This window comes from Lactuca sativa, chromosome 7 (assembly GCF_002870075.4).
Source record: "Lactuca sativa cultivar Salinas chromosome 7, Lsat_Salinas_v11, whole genome shotgun sequence".
Taxonomy (NCBI): Eukaryota; Viridiplantae; Streptophyta; class Magnoliopsida; order Asterales; family Asteraceae; genus Lactuca; species Lactuca sativa.
Genome location: NC_056629.2, coordinates 106,236,774 through 106,250,350, shown reverse-complemented (window position 1 = coordinate 106,250,350; position 13,577 = coordinate 106,236,774). Strand labels below are relative to the sequence as shown.

The 13,577-nt window shown below is 36.3% G+C and overlaps 1 protein-coding gene across 2 annotated transcripts; it reads left to right on the top strand.

Moving 5' to 3' along the window:
- The first annotated feature begins 5,298 nt into the window (after positions 1 to 5,298).
- LOC111898712 (protein NETWORKED 1A) lies at positions 5,299 to 11,753 on the top strand. 2 transcript variants are annotated; one of them, XM_023894586.3, is made up of 4 exons: positions 5,299 to 5,563; positions 6,311 to 6,450; positions 7,153 to 10,283; positions 10,447 to 11,753. In XM_023894586.3, the coding sequence occupies exons 2-4, from the start codon at positions 6,348 to 6,350 to the stop codon at positions 11,563 to 11,565; spliced, it is 4,353 nt and encodes a 1,450-aa protein (XP_023750354.1). In that variant the 5' UTR covers positions 5,299 to 5,563; positions 6,311 to 6,347; the 3' UTR covers positions 11,566 to 11,753. The 2 variants fall into 2 exon arrangements, with proteins under 2 accessions (XP_023750354.1, XP_023750352.1); XM_023894584.3 differs by having other exon boundaries at positions 6,223 to 6,450.
- Positions 11,754 to 13,577: the final 1,824 nt, after the last annotated feature.

Sequence of the window (13,577 nt, the reverse complement as noted above, 5' to 3'; positions counted from 1 at the left end):
CCTCATGATTTCCTCATTTGATATATTTGTACTTTGATGTTTTGGATATTATGACTTGGTGTTGATTTTGAAAAATTAATGAATGATTTTATAAGCTTTTAAAAGAGAAAATTTTTATTACTGTTTTTGGGTCGTTACACATAGGGTCATGGGGAGCACTGAAGTGGTGCTCTAGATGACAGAGCTTATCCAGCAGAACATACAGAGGTTACATATAACACAAAGCTAACAGAAGAGTTACATAGATAGGCAATAGTCTTAGTTAGAGTTTCAGGTTGGAGATATGTTACTGTTGAAGGTATCACCTTAGAAGGGTGTTATATGCTTCAAGAAGAGGAGTAAGTTGGGGCCCAGCTTATCAGACCTTTTTAGTATTAGCCAAGGTGGGCAAGGTGGCCTACCAGTTAAATCTACTTGAGGAGTTGAGCCAGATTCATATCACTTTCCATGTTTCTTAGCTTCAAAAGTGCTTGGTGCATGATATAACGGTGGTCCCATTAGACAACATTCAAGTCAATGAGAACTTGAAATATATAGAGAGACCCATGATAATTTCTGATGGGAAGACAAAGTCCTTGCGCAATAAGGTGGTGCCCTTGGTCAAGGTGCAGCAACAACACTGGAAGAGATTATAGTGGACTTGGGAGCCTGAGGCAGAGATACGTGAGCACTACCCGGATTTGTTTTCAGCTGAGGATTTCGAGGATGAAGTCTAGTTCAAGTGGGGGAGAATTCTAACACTAGTTCGTGGTATATATTTTCCTTTGTGTGTTTTATCATTTAAAGAATAAAATATGAAGTTTTGGTTGGCCACAGTGTGGTGGGGGAAGACACCATGACATGGCCTCAACCATTAAGAAACATGCATTATGGTGTGCACCATGACATGGCAAGGTTATAGCCACGACGTGGAATCCGTTTTATGTTAAACCCTAATTTACGAGGTTTGCGCCCCTATTTAAGGGATGTGATGGCTATGGTTGCTCACCCTTAACCTCCATCACATCCCTTTCAACCTTGAGAAAACCCTAGCCACCATTTGTTGATCTTGTGAGCTTTTGTGGTGCTTTTTAATCCTTTAAAAAAGAAGAAAGGTGTCTTTGGTGCATTGTTCCAATAAGAAATCTCCTCATCATCATCTTGTGCTGTTTCCGGACTCTTGTAAATCCTAAAGCTTATATCTTTTGTGTTCAAGCATGCTAGATCTAGGATATTATGCATTTTCTCCATGTTTGGGAGAGTTTGAGTGGATGGATTCCATAAAGTTGGCAACTTTATGGATCATTGAGGTCCCTTTGAGGTTTAGTATTCCATATCTGAATAATGGTTGAGTTTTGATTCCACGCATGAGGTTTTAACCTCGTTTCCACCCTTTTTGACCTAACAAAGTTCAAGACATGCATTGGACCATGCATGTCCATAAATTAAGGGTTTTTATGAAGCTAACTGATGTTAGGAATCTTTATAGAAGAGATGAGAGTATGGCTTAATGGATTAATGGCTTAATCCATTAAGCTGTCCAAAAACAGTTCCTACAATGTGGCATATTGCTCACCACGTCGTGGAGGATGGTTCTTTGCTACTAATTGTTTGTGTTGATGACGCAAAATGGTGGCTGGTCTGGTCGCAACTATTTCGCCGTGGAGCTGCCACGATGTGGCCAGTGGGTGGCCACGACATGGTGGCTAGCTGTTGACTTTGACCAATGGCTTTTTTACAAAGTTGACCTTTGGCCAACTTGAGGGTTTTTGGGTTGTAGATTGAGGATTTGTCCATGATTGTTTTATAGGTGACTCATAGTACCAGTTCTTGGATTCGTGTGAGTTGTGTTGTTTATCTGCTAGACTGGGAGGTGTGTTTTTCTCACTATACTTTGTATTTTAGTATCCGTGTGTGTAGGATGTTGGTATGTTGTAGTGATCTATTCGATTAGTAGATCTATTATAATTACTTTGTGATTTGTTGATTATTGTTTATCTTTTTTCATATGTCGAGATATTGTGGTTGGGTTGAGGCGATCATGCTTTGTGTTGTATGCCAAGATACCCGGGTGGTCCAGGTGTATTGTAGGCCTTGCGAGGTGGTCCACTTAGATTGTAGGACCAATGGAGCGGTCTAGCTATGTGTTGTAGGATCAGGAGAGCGGTTCAGGTGTATTGTAGGTCTTGCGAGACAGTCCAGTCAGACTATAGGCTAATGTATGCATGCATGGTATGTGTATTGTTACATGGGGTATTTTAGAGGAACTCACTATGCTTTGGCTTACAGTTGTTGATTTAAATGTTTCAAGTACCTCAGATGACGGGGTGGGGGGGGGGGGGGAAGGAAAATGCATGATTGTACACACCATCCAACAGTTTCATGTTTTTAGAGATACTTCGATCTTATTACTCTGGTTATGGTTATAAAACAATGTTTTGGTGACTAGAAAATGCCTTTTAAAAATGAAAAATTTTACTATGGTTTTTGAGACGTTACACATGGGATGCGTCGCTCTCTGGTCTATGTGCCACACCCAGAAGCAGCCTCGCACTATGTGACATACCATCCAACCTTTGACAAACAACGTCAATGAGTTACGTGTTGTGTGTTTGTGGTTTTCGTCAAAACTTCAAATGGTCGTAACTTTCTCATATGAAATTCGTTTATGACATTCATTATATCCACAAATCGCCACTGAGTGAACTACAACTTCTATATAGACTACTTTTGCTAAAACCCAATTTATTTTTACTTATAATTTTATAAATATAAGCTTATACTTTATTTTCTTTAAATCCTAAAAACGAGGTGTTACAAAGACCAAGTTAAACATGTGAGTTTTTAACTCATGAATTAAGATAGAGACTTGTACATGCACCTTTATAAATATTGATTGTCATATTCATTGTATAGTATGCTTGAGAGATGTAATCAATGAGAGTTATGAGTATAGTTATTTATTTAGAACTATATCTAGATCATACATTTTGCAACTCCTCACTATGATCGATAATGTCTTTTAGCACCTAAATCATCGTCTCAATTTTTTTCTTATTATTCCGCATGTCAAATCAAGCTTTTCATGTCCTAACATGATACCACAAATCATACATAGATGAATAAAACTCCTGAGTACTTAAACTGTTCTGTTGGATGAATTGAATATCAAACTATAACTGATACTGTTTTGCAAAGTTAGACTATGTATACAATCTATCCAAGTGATCCTATACTTCCTTCGATATATCATACTTTACCAATTGTGTGACAATAAACCGAATTACATAATTGCTAATCTAAGTGATAATGTTGGAGTTATTGGTCTCCCACAAGTCCAATAAGGTTATATAATTTGCAGCCTTCTGATTCATTGGTTTGTCCTTTGTATCTGACACAATTCCCTACATATTTTTCCCCTACAAAAAGTTCTTCATAACATAACTATAGTAGACATAGTTCTTGCTATTGAGTTGGGTACTAATGGACTAACGCAAATCATTTCTAGGAGCCATATTGCCAATATCAGTCAAACAAATCATTTAGAAAACCAACAATAAATGCGATAAACAAACAAAACTACTGAAACCATCATAACCGATCATATTAATGACAGACGAACGAAAAAATAGCAACAATCAGAGCCCTTAAAATCGACAAAATCAAACTAATCAAAACAAACATAATACATAAAATAATAAGAAAATCATACCCAAAATTGTTAGAACGAACGACAAAAACACATTAAATATTTATGCCCAAAATCGCCAAACATAATAACGAATCAAAAAATCATACCAAAAATCGCCAAAATTTTCAACCCGCGGAATACCACATCCCTACGTACAAGTCGACCCCAACAATCATAAAGAATGAACGTAAATGACCCTGACACCATGTAAACTAATGAACAATTGAGACAAAATACGGTTAAAGTTTTATTATTACGGGCGAAAAGTATAAATACAAAGAAACACACTAAAAAAACTTTATAGATTTATTAGGCTAAGAGGTTGTACCTTAGGGCATCCATAATGCATTGAATTCTATAGAGTTTAATGGAGTGTCACATCATCATTCATTATTCCATACAATTCTATTCATTTTTATCCCATAATGTATTAAAGTCTACAAGTTCAATAGAACATATTAAAAAAATATTTATTTAAAGATTTAAAGACTTTCATTTTTTTTATTGAAGAGTTCAATGATCATTGAACTTTAAATCCATTGAATGTCAATGTGACATTTCACAATGGTAGAGTTGTATCCATTGAATGATAAATAGACATGACATCTCATTCAACTCCCCATTATGGATGCTCTTAGACATCACTTTCATCGCATTAGGACATTATAATTCAACTTTCCATGTTGTCTATGTGACTAATTAGTGGGCAAATCCAAAGATAGGATTTATCTATTCATCTATAATAAAATTACGAGTCGGGCAACTTTTGTTGATATTCTCTTGATCAACATATGAATGATGACAAGTTTTATAAACACGATACACTTTGTACATTAAGTTGAGATGACAAATTTATTTTAAGTAGTTATGCTTGTAAAGAATATTATAACCATTTACCATATGAATATTTACAAATGAAAGTCCCAATTGCACTATGTATGCTTTCTGGGAGTTTCATTTGTAAATTACATTTCTATATGTTAGTTTAACATCTCATTTGGCCTAATATGTTTCATCAATGTAGGGACGATCTATGGCATTGAGGTGCACCACATGTGTTTCTTTCGCATGGGGCTAGCCTTTATATCATAACTATATGTCGGTTTGTTTGAGGTGCAATTTAATTGTGCTGCAATTTATTAGTACCATTTAAAGGCAAGTGCTTAAAATCGTTGAAATACCTTTTTCATACAAGATATAGTTCATCCGACATTAACCTAGGAACCGTTTCATTAGGAATAAGAAACATAAGTACGATCAATGCAAGTTTAAGCAAACAAACACATTATGACTTTAAGTAAACTTATCTAACACTCAAGGGACCAATTTTTATGTAACTCTAATTTTTTTTTTTTTTAAGAATTCAATACAATATCTTTTTGTAGTCAATAATATTTATTATATCTTATTATATACTTACACAGAAAATGTATGATTTTTATGGACGGGATATTCATAATATTTGTTATATCTTTTATAAACACAGAAAATTATATTATATTTATGGATGGGATGGGATAAGAAATATGATTTTGAAGAAACATGCTTATAATGGACAAAATCATTAAGTTTGAGTATTTTACCATTTATTATGTGCGAGATTCGAGCCCCCCAATAAACTAACACATTTAGTAGAAACCTTCACGTTTCCCACTTATTGCTTTTTACAGTCCATGAGTCATTCTCACACTGTATGTCTGCAATAAAATTAGAAACAAGATGACCCAATAGTCAATTAAAGAAGAAAACCTACCGTTGAATGTCAGAGTTTTTAGAGAGAGAAAGTGGGAGAAGCGAATGGGTTGAGAGACAGAGGAAATTCCGTTCTACGGGGTGAAGGGTTACAACTGCAGATCAGAATCCAGAACCCCATTTGCAAGATTTCATTTTTCTGTAAGTTTATCGATCTTTGTTGCTTGATAATCTTGATTTCTCATACCCCTTAGCACTTACTGTTTTGAGAACCGAGATTTTGTTTTTTCTTCTTGGATTTTTACTTCATTTTCTTTCTTTGTAATGCTAATCTAACTCATCTGGGTTTTGGTTAAATGTTTTTTTGTTGATGTTTTTGTCTCCCCCATTTCAATTAATTTAGGTTTAATTTTCGATTTCATCATTTCATCCCACGTCGACACGTTTTTGAAAGAATAAATATGAATCTTTTCTTTAAAAAACATCCCATTTGCATAAATTGTCTTTCTTTCCATCAGATTGTTGAAATATTTCGACTGATTTTGCCATTTTCTCAATTAATTTCATACTATTTTTTTCTACTTTTTTTTGGTTAGATGGCTTGAAAACGATATCTTGCCTAATGGTTTCAAACACCCACCTGAGAGACTATTGTGTAATTAACGTAATTGTGTTCAGATTAAGAGGTTTCACAGCTACTCGAGTGTTACAACTCAATCGAGGAGTTTCTTTTTCCTTATAAACCCCCAATTTCTGCTTGATTTATAGAATGTAATTATTGTAATCTACTCGGATGTTGATATAACCCTAATTCCACTTTTTGTGGTTGTCTAACTTTACTAATTAACCGACGTTTTTAGGTGCGAAGTAGCCCTACTTTTTGTGAAAAAGAAAAAAGATAAAAAAAAATTTGATTGTGGCCCTGATCTACTTTCCTGGGATTTGAAGATCCAAATCAGCTGCCTTTTTCTTCCGTGCTGGAGTGATGGCCTGCATGATAAATTCAGAGTCAAGGCGTTTGTATTCTTGGTGGTGGGACAGCCATATTAGCCCTAAAAATTCAAAATGGCTTCAAGAGAATCTTACAGGTATGGAGTGATTTGTCATCTTATTTCTTGTTTTTATCTATTTTTGATGAATGATTGATTGATTGCTTATGTAAATGAAAGATAATTTTGGTACTTGTTTGAATCGCATTCCTTTCCACCGACAGATATTGAACAACCACAATCTGATCTGATAAATATAATAAAGTGGTACTATTTGAAATGAACTCTTAATGCGGTGTTTGATTATTTGGGAAATTCTGATTATTTAAATAATTGATTAATAAAATAAGCGATAATCAAACTGATTATTTGATCTCTAAATAGTTAGATAATTACTTTCAACACGCATCCAATATTTGTGGGATATTTGATCTCGTGTGCATTTGATTTTGAATACGACTCCTGTGATGGGGTATAGAATTTCATCGACCTTTTACATTCCTAAATGGGGTCATGGATCTAGGAATCTGAAGCAGCATTAGAGTTTTTTTTTTTTTTTTTGGTATGCATTAAAATAAAACAAAAAGAGTTCATCTTTAATCTTTTTTTGCATTTCAAAAAGAATTCCAGGGTCCACCCTTGGTCATGATGCTCTTGATTCTGATGAGATACTTGATAATCATTAACTCGTTGTTTCTGATGAAGTCATTTAAAATGGTTCATATTCGCATAAAGTGTTCTTTATGAAAACGAGGGGCCCACTTGTAAAAAAAGAAAGTCAAATTGTTTCATTTTTTGCAGATATGGATACAAAAGTGAAATCGATGATCAAACTGATCGAAGAAGATGCGGATTCATTTGCAAGGAGGGCAGAAATGTACTACAAGAAGAGGCCAGAGCTGATGAAATTAGTTGAAGAGTTCTACCGAGCTTACCGTGCACTAGCGGAACGATATGATTATGCAACCGGTGAGCTCCGCCATGCTCAAAGGACTTTACAGGCGGCTTTTCCCGATCAAGTGCATTTCAGCCTACAGGAAGAATTAGCATCTTCAATCTCCACCACTCAATCTCAAACACCCGATGATCAAAATAATGAATCTTTTAGCTTCGAGATCATCGAAGCTAAGATTTTCTCGGAAACCGAACGGGCGAATAAAGCCGAACATGAAATTGAGAAGTTGAAAAAGGCGTTGACCGATTTGACCAGTGAAAAGGAGTCTTTACTTGCTCAGTATCGAGAAAGTTTGGAGAAAATTTGTAATGCGGATGGAGAACTTAATCGGGCACTTGAAAAAGCCAAGATTCTTGATGGAATTGCGATTGAAGCCGAAAAAGAAGTTCATATGTTGAAGGAGAATCTTCAGGTTTTGCAGGGGGAAAAGGAAGCGGGATTAGCTAAGCAAATGGAGTATCTTGAAACGATATCGGATTTGGAGGAAAAGATTGAAGAAACACGGGGAATGGGTGAAAGTGAAGTTAAAGATTTGATGGACAAACTCACCAGATTGGAATCGGAAAACGATTCCGGTCTTTTGGAGTATGGAAAATGTCTCGATAGGATTACAGATTTGGAGAACAAGATTGCGGTATCGGAATCGGAATCCAAAACGTATTCCGACCAAGCTACGAGAGCGGAACGGGAAGTCGAAAAACTTAAAATCGATCTCGCAGGGTTAACCGAAGAGAAAGAAGCTTTGCGGGTTTTATATGCGGAATCCCTTGAGAAGTCATACAAATTAGAACATGATCTCTCTTCTGCTCAATCAGAAATTGAAACACTTACGAAAAAGCTTCAAGATGCTGAAGAGATTTGTGTTCGATTAGGGATTTCAAATCAAAATTTAAAGATGGAAGCGAGCGATTTGGCCAAAAAAATCATGTTAAAAGATCGAGAGTTATCGGAAAAACACGATGAGTTTGAGAAACTTCAAGTCACGGCGAAAACCGAGCACACAAATTACGTTAAAATCGAAGCGGCTCTCGAGACTCTGCAAATGTTATACACTCGATCTCAAGAAGAACAGAGAAATCTTGAAAATGAGCTTAAAAACAGCCTTCATATGCTGAAAGATTTGAAGGAAATTGAAATCATGGGGCTGAAAGAAATGAAGGAGAGACTTGAAGAAGAGGTTGCTTTGCAATTGGGTCAATCCACCGCTATGCAGGACGAGATTCTTGGTTTAAAAGAAGAAATCACGGGATTAAATTCGAGTTATCAGGTGTTAATGAGTCAACTCGAGTCGGTCGGGTTGAATCCCGAGTCAATTGGGTCAACTGTAAAACACTTGCAGGATGAAAACTCAAGGCTAAAACAGATCATTGAAAAGGATTCTGATGAGCAAAAACGCCTCCCGGAAAAAATCGAGGAACTTATCCAGAAGAATTCCAGTTTGGAAACTTCATATGAGCTGCTTCATGGCGAACAATCAGCTCTAGTTCTTGAAAAAACCATTCTTTTGTCTCAGTTGCATATAATTACTGTTAATATGCAAAAACTCGGGGATCAAAACATGATTCTTGAGAATGCTCTTTCCACAGCAAATCTTGAGCTTGAAAATCTCCGGGAAAAATCAAAAGGATTGGAATCACTATGTGAATTGCTCAACACTGAGAAATCCAATCTTGTGGCAGAAAGAAGCATTCTGGCGGCGGAATTGGAATCGGTGAGGCGGAGATTAGAAGCTCTCGAGGATCGGTTTACACAGTTCGAGATCGAAAAGGAAACGGGTCGTTCACAAATTCGAGAATTGATGAGTTGTTTAAGCATCGAAAAGAAAGAACGGGAGAGTTTTATGATCAGGAATCAGGAATTCCAGGCTCGGCTTCTAGAAGAGAGCAAATGCCGGAAAGACGAATTCCAGGAGGAACTTGATAAAGCTGTGATAGCTCAATTTGAAAACTTCATCTTGCATAAATTCATACAAGAAGTCGAAGAAAAGAACTATGAGTTATTGGTTGAGAGCGAGAAACATGTTAAGGCATCGAAATTGGCTGATAAATTGATTTCTGAGCTTGAGACCGAGATTCTTGAGCAACAGGTTGAAGAAGAGCTGTTGTTAGTTGAAGTTGAAAATCTAAGATTTGGGATTTATCAGGTGTTCTTGGCTCTAGAGATTGGTTCCATGGGCGGGCACGAAACCGCAAAGATATCTGTTGAAGAGATTATAAAAATTATCAAGAATTTGAAGCGTTCTTTGAAGAAAGAAGAAGATGATAAGCACCGGTTACTCATGGAGAAAAATGTCATTTTAACCCTTCTCAAACAACTGGAATCAGAGTTCCGGGAATCAGAGAAAAAGTACGGAATCGTGAAGAATGAGCTTGAAAATGAAAATTTTCTTATGCAATGTACGATTGAGGAGTTGGAATCGAAGCTCCAGATGACCGAGGAGATGAAGTCGGAATTGGAATTTGCGGTGGAGGGGATGACGAGAAAGTATGCGGAATCGGAATTGAAGCTTGATGCGTTCGAGAAAGAAACGGAATATCTCCGTGAAGTGAATGAGAATCTTGGATTAGAATTGGATATGTTGCATGAAGAACTTGAGGAACGGAAAAATATCGAAGATAATTTGAATTCCGAGCTTCAAGAACGGGAAAACGAGTTTGAATTGTGGGAAGCCGAGGCTACTTCATTTGTTTTTGATCTTCAAATATCCAACACGCGTGATATTCTTTTTGAAAATAAAGTTCATGAGTTGACCGGGGTTTGTGAGAATCTTGAAGGTCAAACCGTGTCAAAAGATCGGGAGATTGAAGAGATGAAAAGAAAAACAAGCATTATGGAGAGTGAAATTGAAGGGTTACGTGCGGAATTGCTTGCATATAATCCGGTTATTGGTTCTTTGAAGGAGAATATAACATCTCTTGAGAATAACTTCTTCACTATGGCAGCAAATCTTGCCACATCAGCTGGCCGGAAATCAGAGGTACACTTTTTCTTTCCAAAGTATAATAAATAGCAACATACTTTCACTTCATTTTGAATTTGATCATTGGACGTATAAAAACGTTACTAAAGCCAGTGTGTTGCTATTTATTGCAATTTCTTACAGTTCAAATAAAAGGTTAATGAATCAAAATTCTTTATAGGATATGGAAGTAAAAGTTCATCCACACAATCAGCAAATTGATCCAGAATCAAATGAAACTCCAAAATCACAGCAACCATTACCAAAAGGTCTCTCTGATTTGATCGATGTCCAGACTCGTGTAACAGCACTTGAAAAAGTAATCATCGAAGACATAAACACAGTGGTCACAAGGCGTGAAATCTCATCCATCCAAACCAAATCGAAACCCACAAAAACCACCGAGACCCAACAACACAAACTCGAAAAATTACGTGGAAAACGTTACCTAACCTTAGATAATCTCAACCTCTCAAAACCCAAACCCGAATCATCATCATCATCATCTGAATCCAGAAAAGGTGTCCCGATTCGTGACATCCCACTCGATCAAGCCTCCGATGGCTCGTCATCAACCAATAGCAGGAGCCGAAGCCGAAGAGCATATTCCCGAACCGATGATATAATGATCGAACAGCTTCAAATAGCCCATGAAGCCCACAAAATCGAGACCGAAAAGAAACTCAAAAGGCTTCCATATGAGCCACAAATTGAAGATTTGGGTGTGGATAAGTTAGAGGTTGTAGTACCCCGACCCAATCAAAATCAAGACTCTAGAAAATGCAAACTTTTGGATAGACTTGCGTCCGATGCTCAAAAGCTTGCGAATCTTGAAACCATAGTCAAAGATCTGGCTAAAAAGTTGGAGACCGGGAAGAAGGGTAAGAAGAAACAAACGGGGTTTGATTTCGAGACTGTGAAAGAACAATTAGAAGAGGCTGAGGAGACGATTTTGAGGTTAGTGAATGTGAACGTTGAATCGATGGCTAGTGTTGAGAAAAACCCGTCTTTATCGGTTTGGGTGGAGCAAGATGATGCATGGAAAGAGTCTGAAAGAATCAAACGGGTGCAACTGGAGGTTCAGAAGATTCAGTATGTGTTATTGAAGGTGGAAGATGAGAAGAAAAGCAAAGGGAAGAGCAGGTTTTCGAGGACTAAGAGCCGGACGAGTGTGATTTTGCGCGATTTTATTCACCGTGGCGGGAAGAGTGGCGGCACGGGGAGGAGGAAGCGGCTTTGTGGGTGTTTCACACCGTCTGTCACTAAAGGTGACCAACGTATTAAAATGTCGGGTTTTTAACTTTATGACGAATGTGTTATCTTATTGTGAAAACGTACGTTATCTAGAGTAATGTGTTTTTACTTTTATTATCAGACTTTTCAGACTTGACTTGTAGTTGCTAGTTTCTATCTGTCTGTATTTGGAATTTGCAAGGGACGGGAATAACTGTAATGTTTGATTTATGCATGTTTTATTGTTCATTTGTATATTGATCATGAGTATTGAGTGGATCCGGCCAATTGGGCGTCTTTTCTTTTCACCACTTTCACCAGTCAATGACATTATTGTTGGTTATTTGCTTTGACCAGTCCATGTGTAAATGTGTTCTCTGCGATGGAGGACCATGAAGCTGTTACATGTTTCTATTTTGTATTTTTGTTATGTAATCTTCTATTTAATGTAATTAATGTAAGGATCGTTTAATAGAAAAATAACAATCTACGTGGTATTAGAGCAAAATCCTCTCCTTTTTTAAAAATCCCGATCTTTCCTTTTTTGCGTTCTTCCTGACAAATGCACAACAAGATAAAATTGTATCAAGCACCGGCAAAATCAGTTTCCCTTGATTAATAATCAGTAACTGGTTTTGCTAGTCTCAAATAATTAGACTTAGATGATAGTTTTTGATGGGAAAATGGACTTAATAAAGTAATTAATTTTTCGGTTTGTTCACATCTGGGTAACTATCTTTTTTTTTGTACACATCTAGGTAACGAACTTTTTGAAAGTGTTGATATATGACTATTATGACCGGCTCTAGCAGGTTACATCCGGTCATAACCAGTCATAATGGTCATATGTGAACACTTCCAAAAAATTTGTTACCTAGATGTGTACAAAAAAAGATAGTTACCTAGATGTGAACAAACCGAAAAGGTAATAGTAAAATGCACGAATGGTCCCTGTAGTTTGGATAATTTATGCGTTTGGTTCATAACTTATTTTTAACATAGATGATCCTTACTATTTATTTTTGTTGTGCATTTGGTCCTTATCCTCCCTCAAAAGACTATTGTGGGACTTAACTTAAATTCCTCAAATGTGGTTTCAGGTTTAGGGTGAGGAGATGCAGATATGTGAGGTCTATTAACTTTTTTTAATATATAAAAAATAAATACATAAGTAAGAAAAAAATAATAAATAAATAAAAATGGCACAAGAGTCTTTTGAGGTAGTACAGGGACCAAATGCACAACAAAAATAAATAGTAAGGATCATCTAAGTTAAAAAATAAGTTATGGACCAAACGCACAAATTACCTAAACTACAGGGACCATTCATGTATTTTACTGTTACCTTTTCGGTTTGTTCACATCTGGGTACTATCTTTTTTTGTACATATTTAGGTAACGAACTTTTTGGAAGTGTTCACATATGACCATTATGACCGGCTTTTTGAAAGTGTTCACATATGACCATTATGACTGGTTATGACCGGATATAACCTGCTACAGCCGGTCATAATGGTCATATGTGAACATTTCCAAAAAGTTCGTTACCTAGATGTGTACAAAAAAAAAAAGATAGTTACCTAGATGTGAACAAACCTAAAAGTTAATTACCTTATTAAGTCCATGATAATTGTAGTAGCAGAGACCGAAAATAATTCTTGGATACTATCAAATTTAGTCTATAATATATTTCCTTCGGGTCCTTGATTTTATGTCATATCAGTCTCTGTTTAGTGACTACATATTAGCCCTTATGCAATCTCATTCAATATCTAATGTGGTTTTTCCCGGTCACATTTTATGTCGTAGTAGCTCACGATACTATCTTTCACGGGTTGAATATCAATCATTGATGTTATCTCATTTAGTATTTGATATCTCCTTTAGTATTCAATAAATTTCTTTTTATCCCTATTCAATATCATGTCAGTCCTTCAAGGATTGACATTTATTCTCAAATATGTTTTCTTTTGGGACTGAAAACACTCACTATGACTAATTCATAAGTCTTTGGTAGGATTTATATGTAGTATCTTAGACTAACTTCCGATGGTGATAATAGTTGCAAATAGTACAAAG

Bases quoted from the DNA above. Each gene is read 5' to 3' on its own strand.
- LOC111898712 (XM_023894586.3), top strand. From the start codon at position 6,348: ATGGCCTGCATGATAAATTCAGAGTCAAGGCGTTTGTATTCTTGGTGG. The intron at 6,451-7,152 runs GTATGGAGTGAT...CATTTTTTGCAG, and splicing joins GCTTCAAGAGAATCTTACAG to ATATGGATACAAAAGTGAAA. The intron at 10,284-10,446 runs GTACACTTTTTC...AATTCTTTATAG, and splicing joins CAGCTGGCCGGAAATCAGAG to GATATGGAAGTAAAAGTTCA.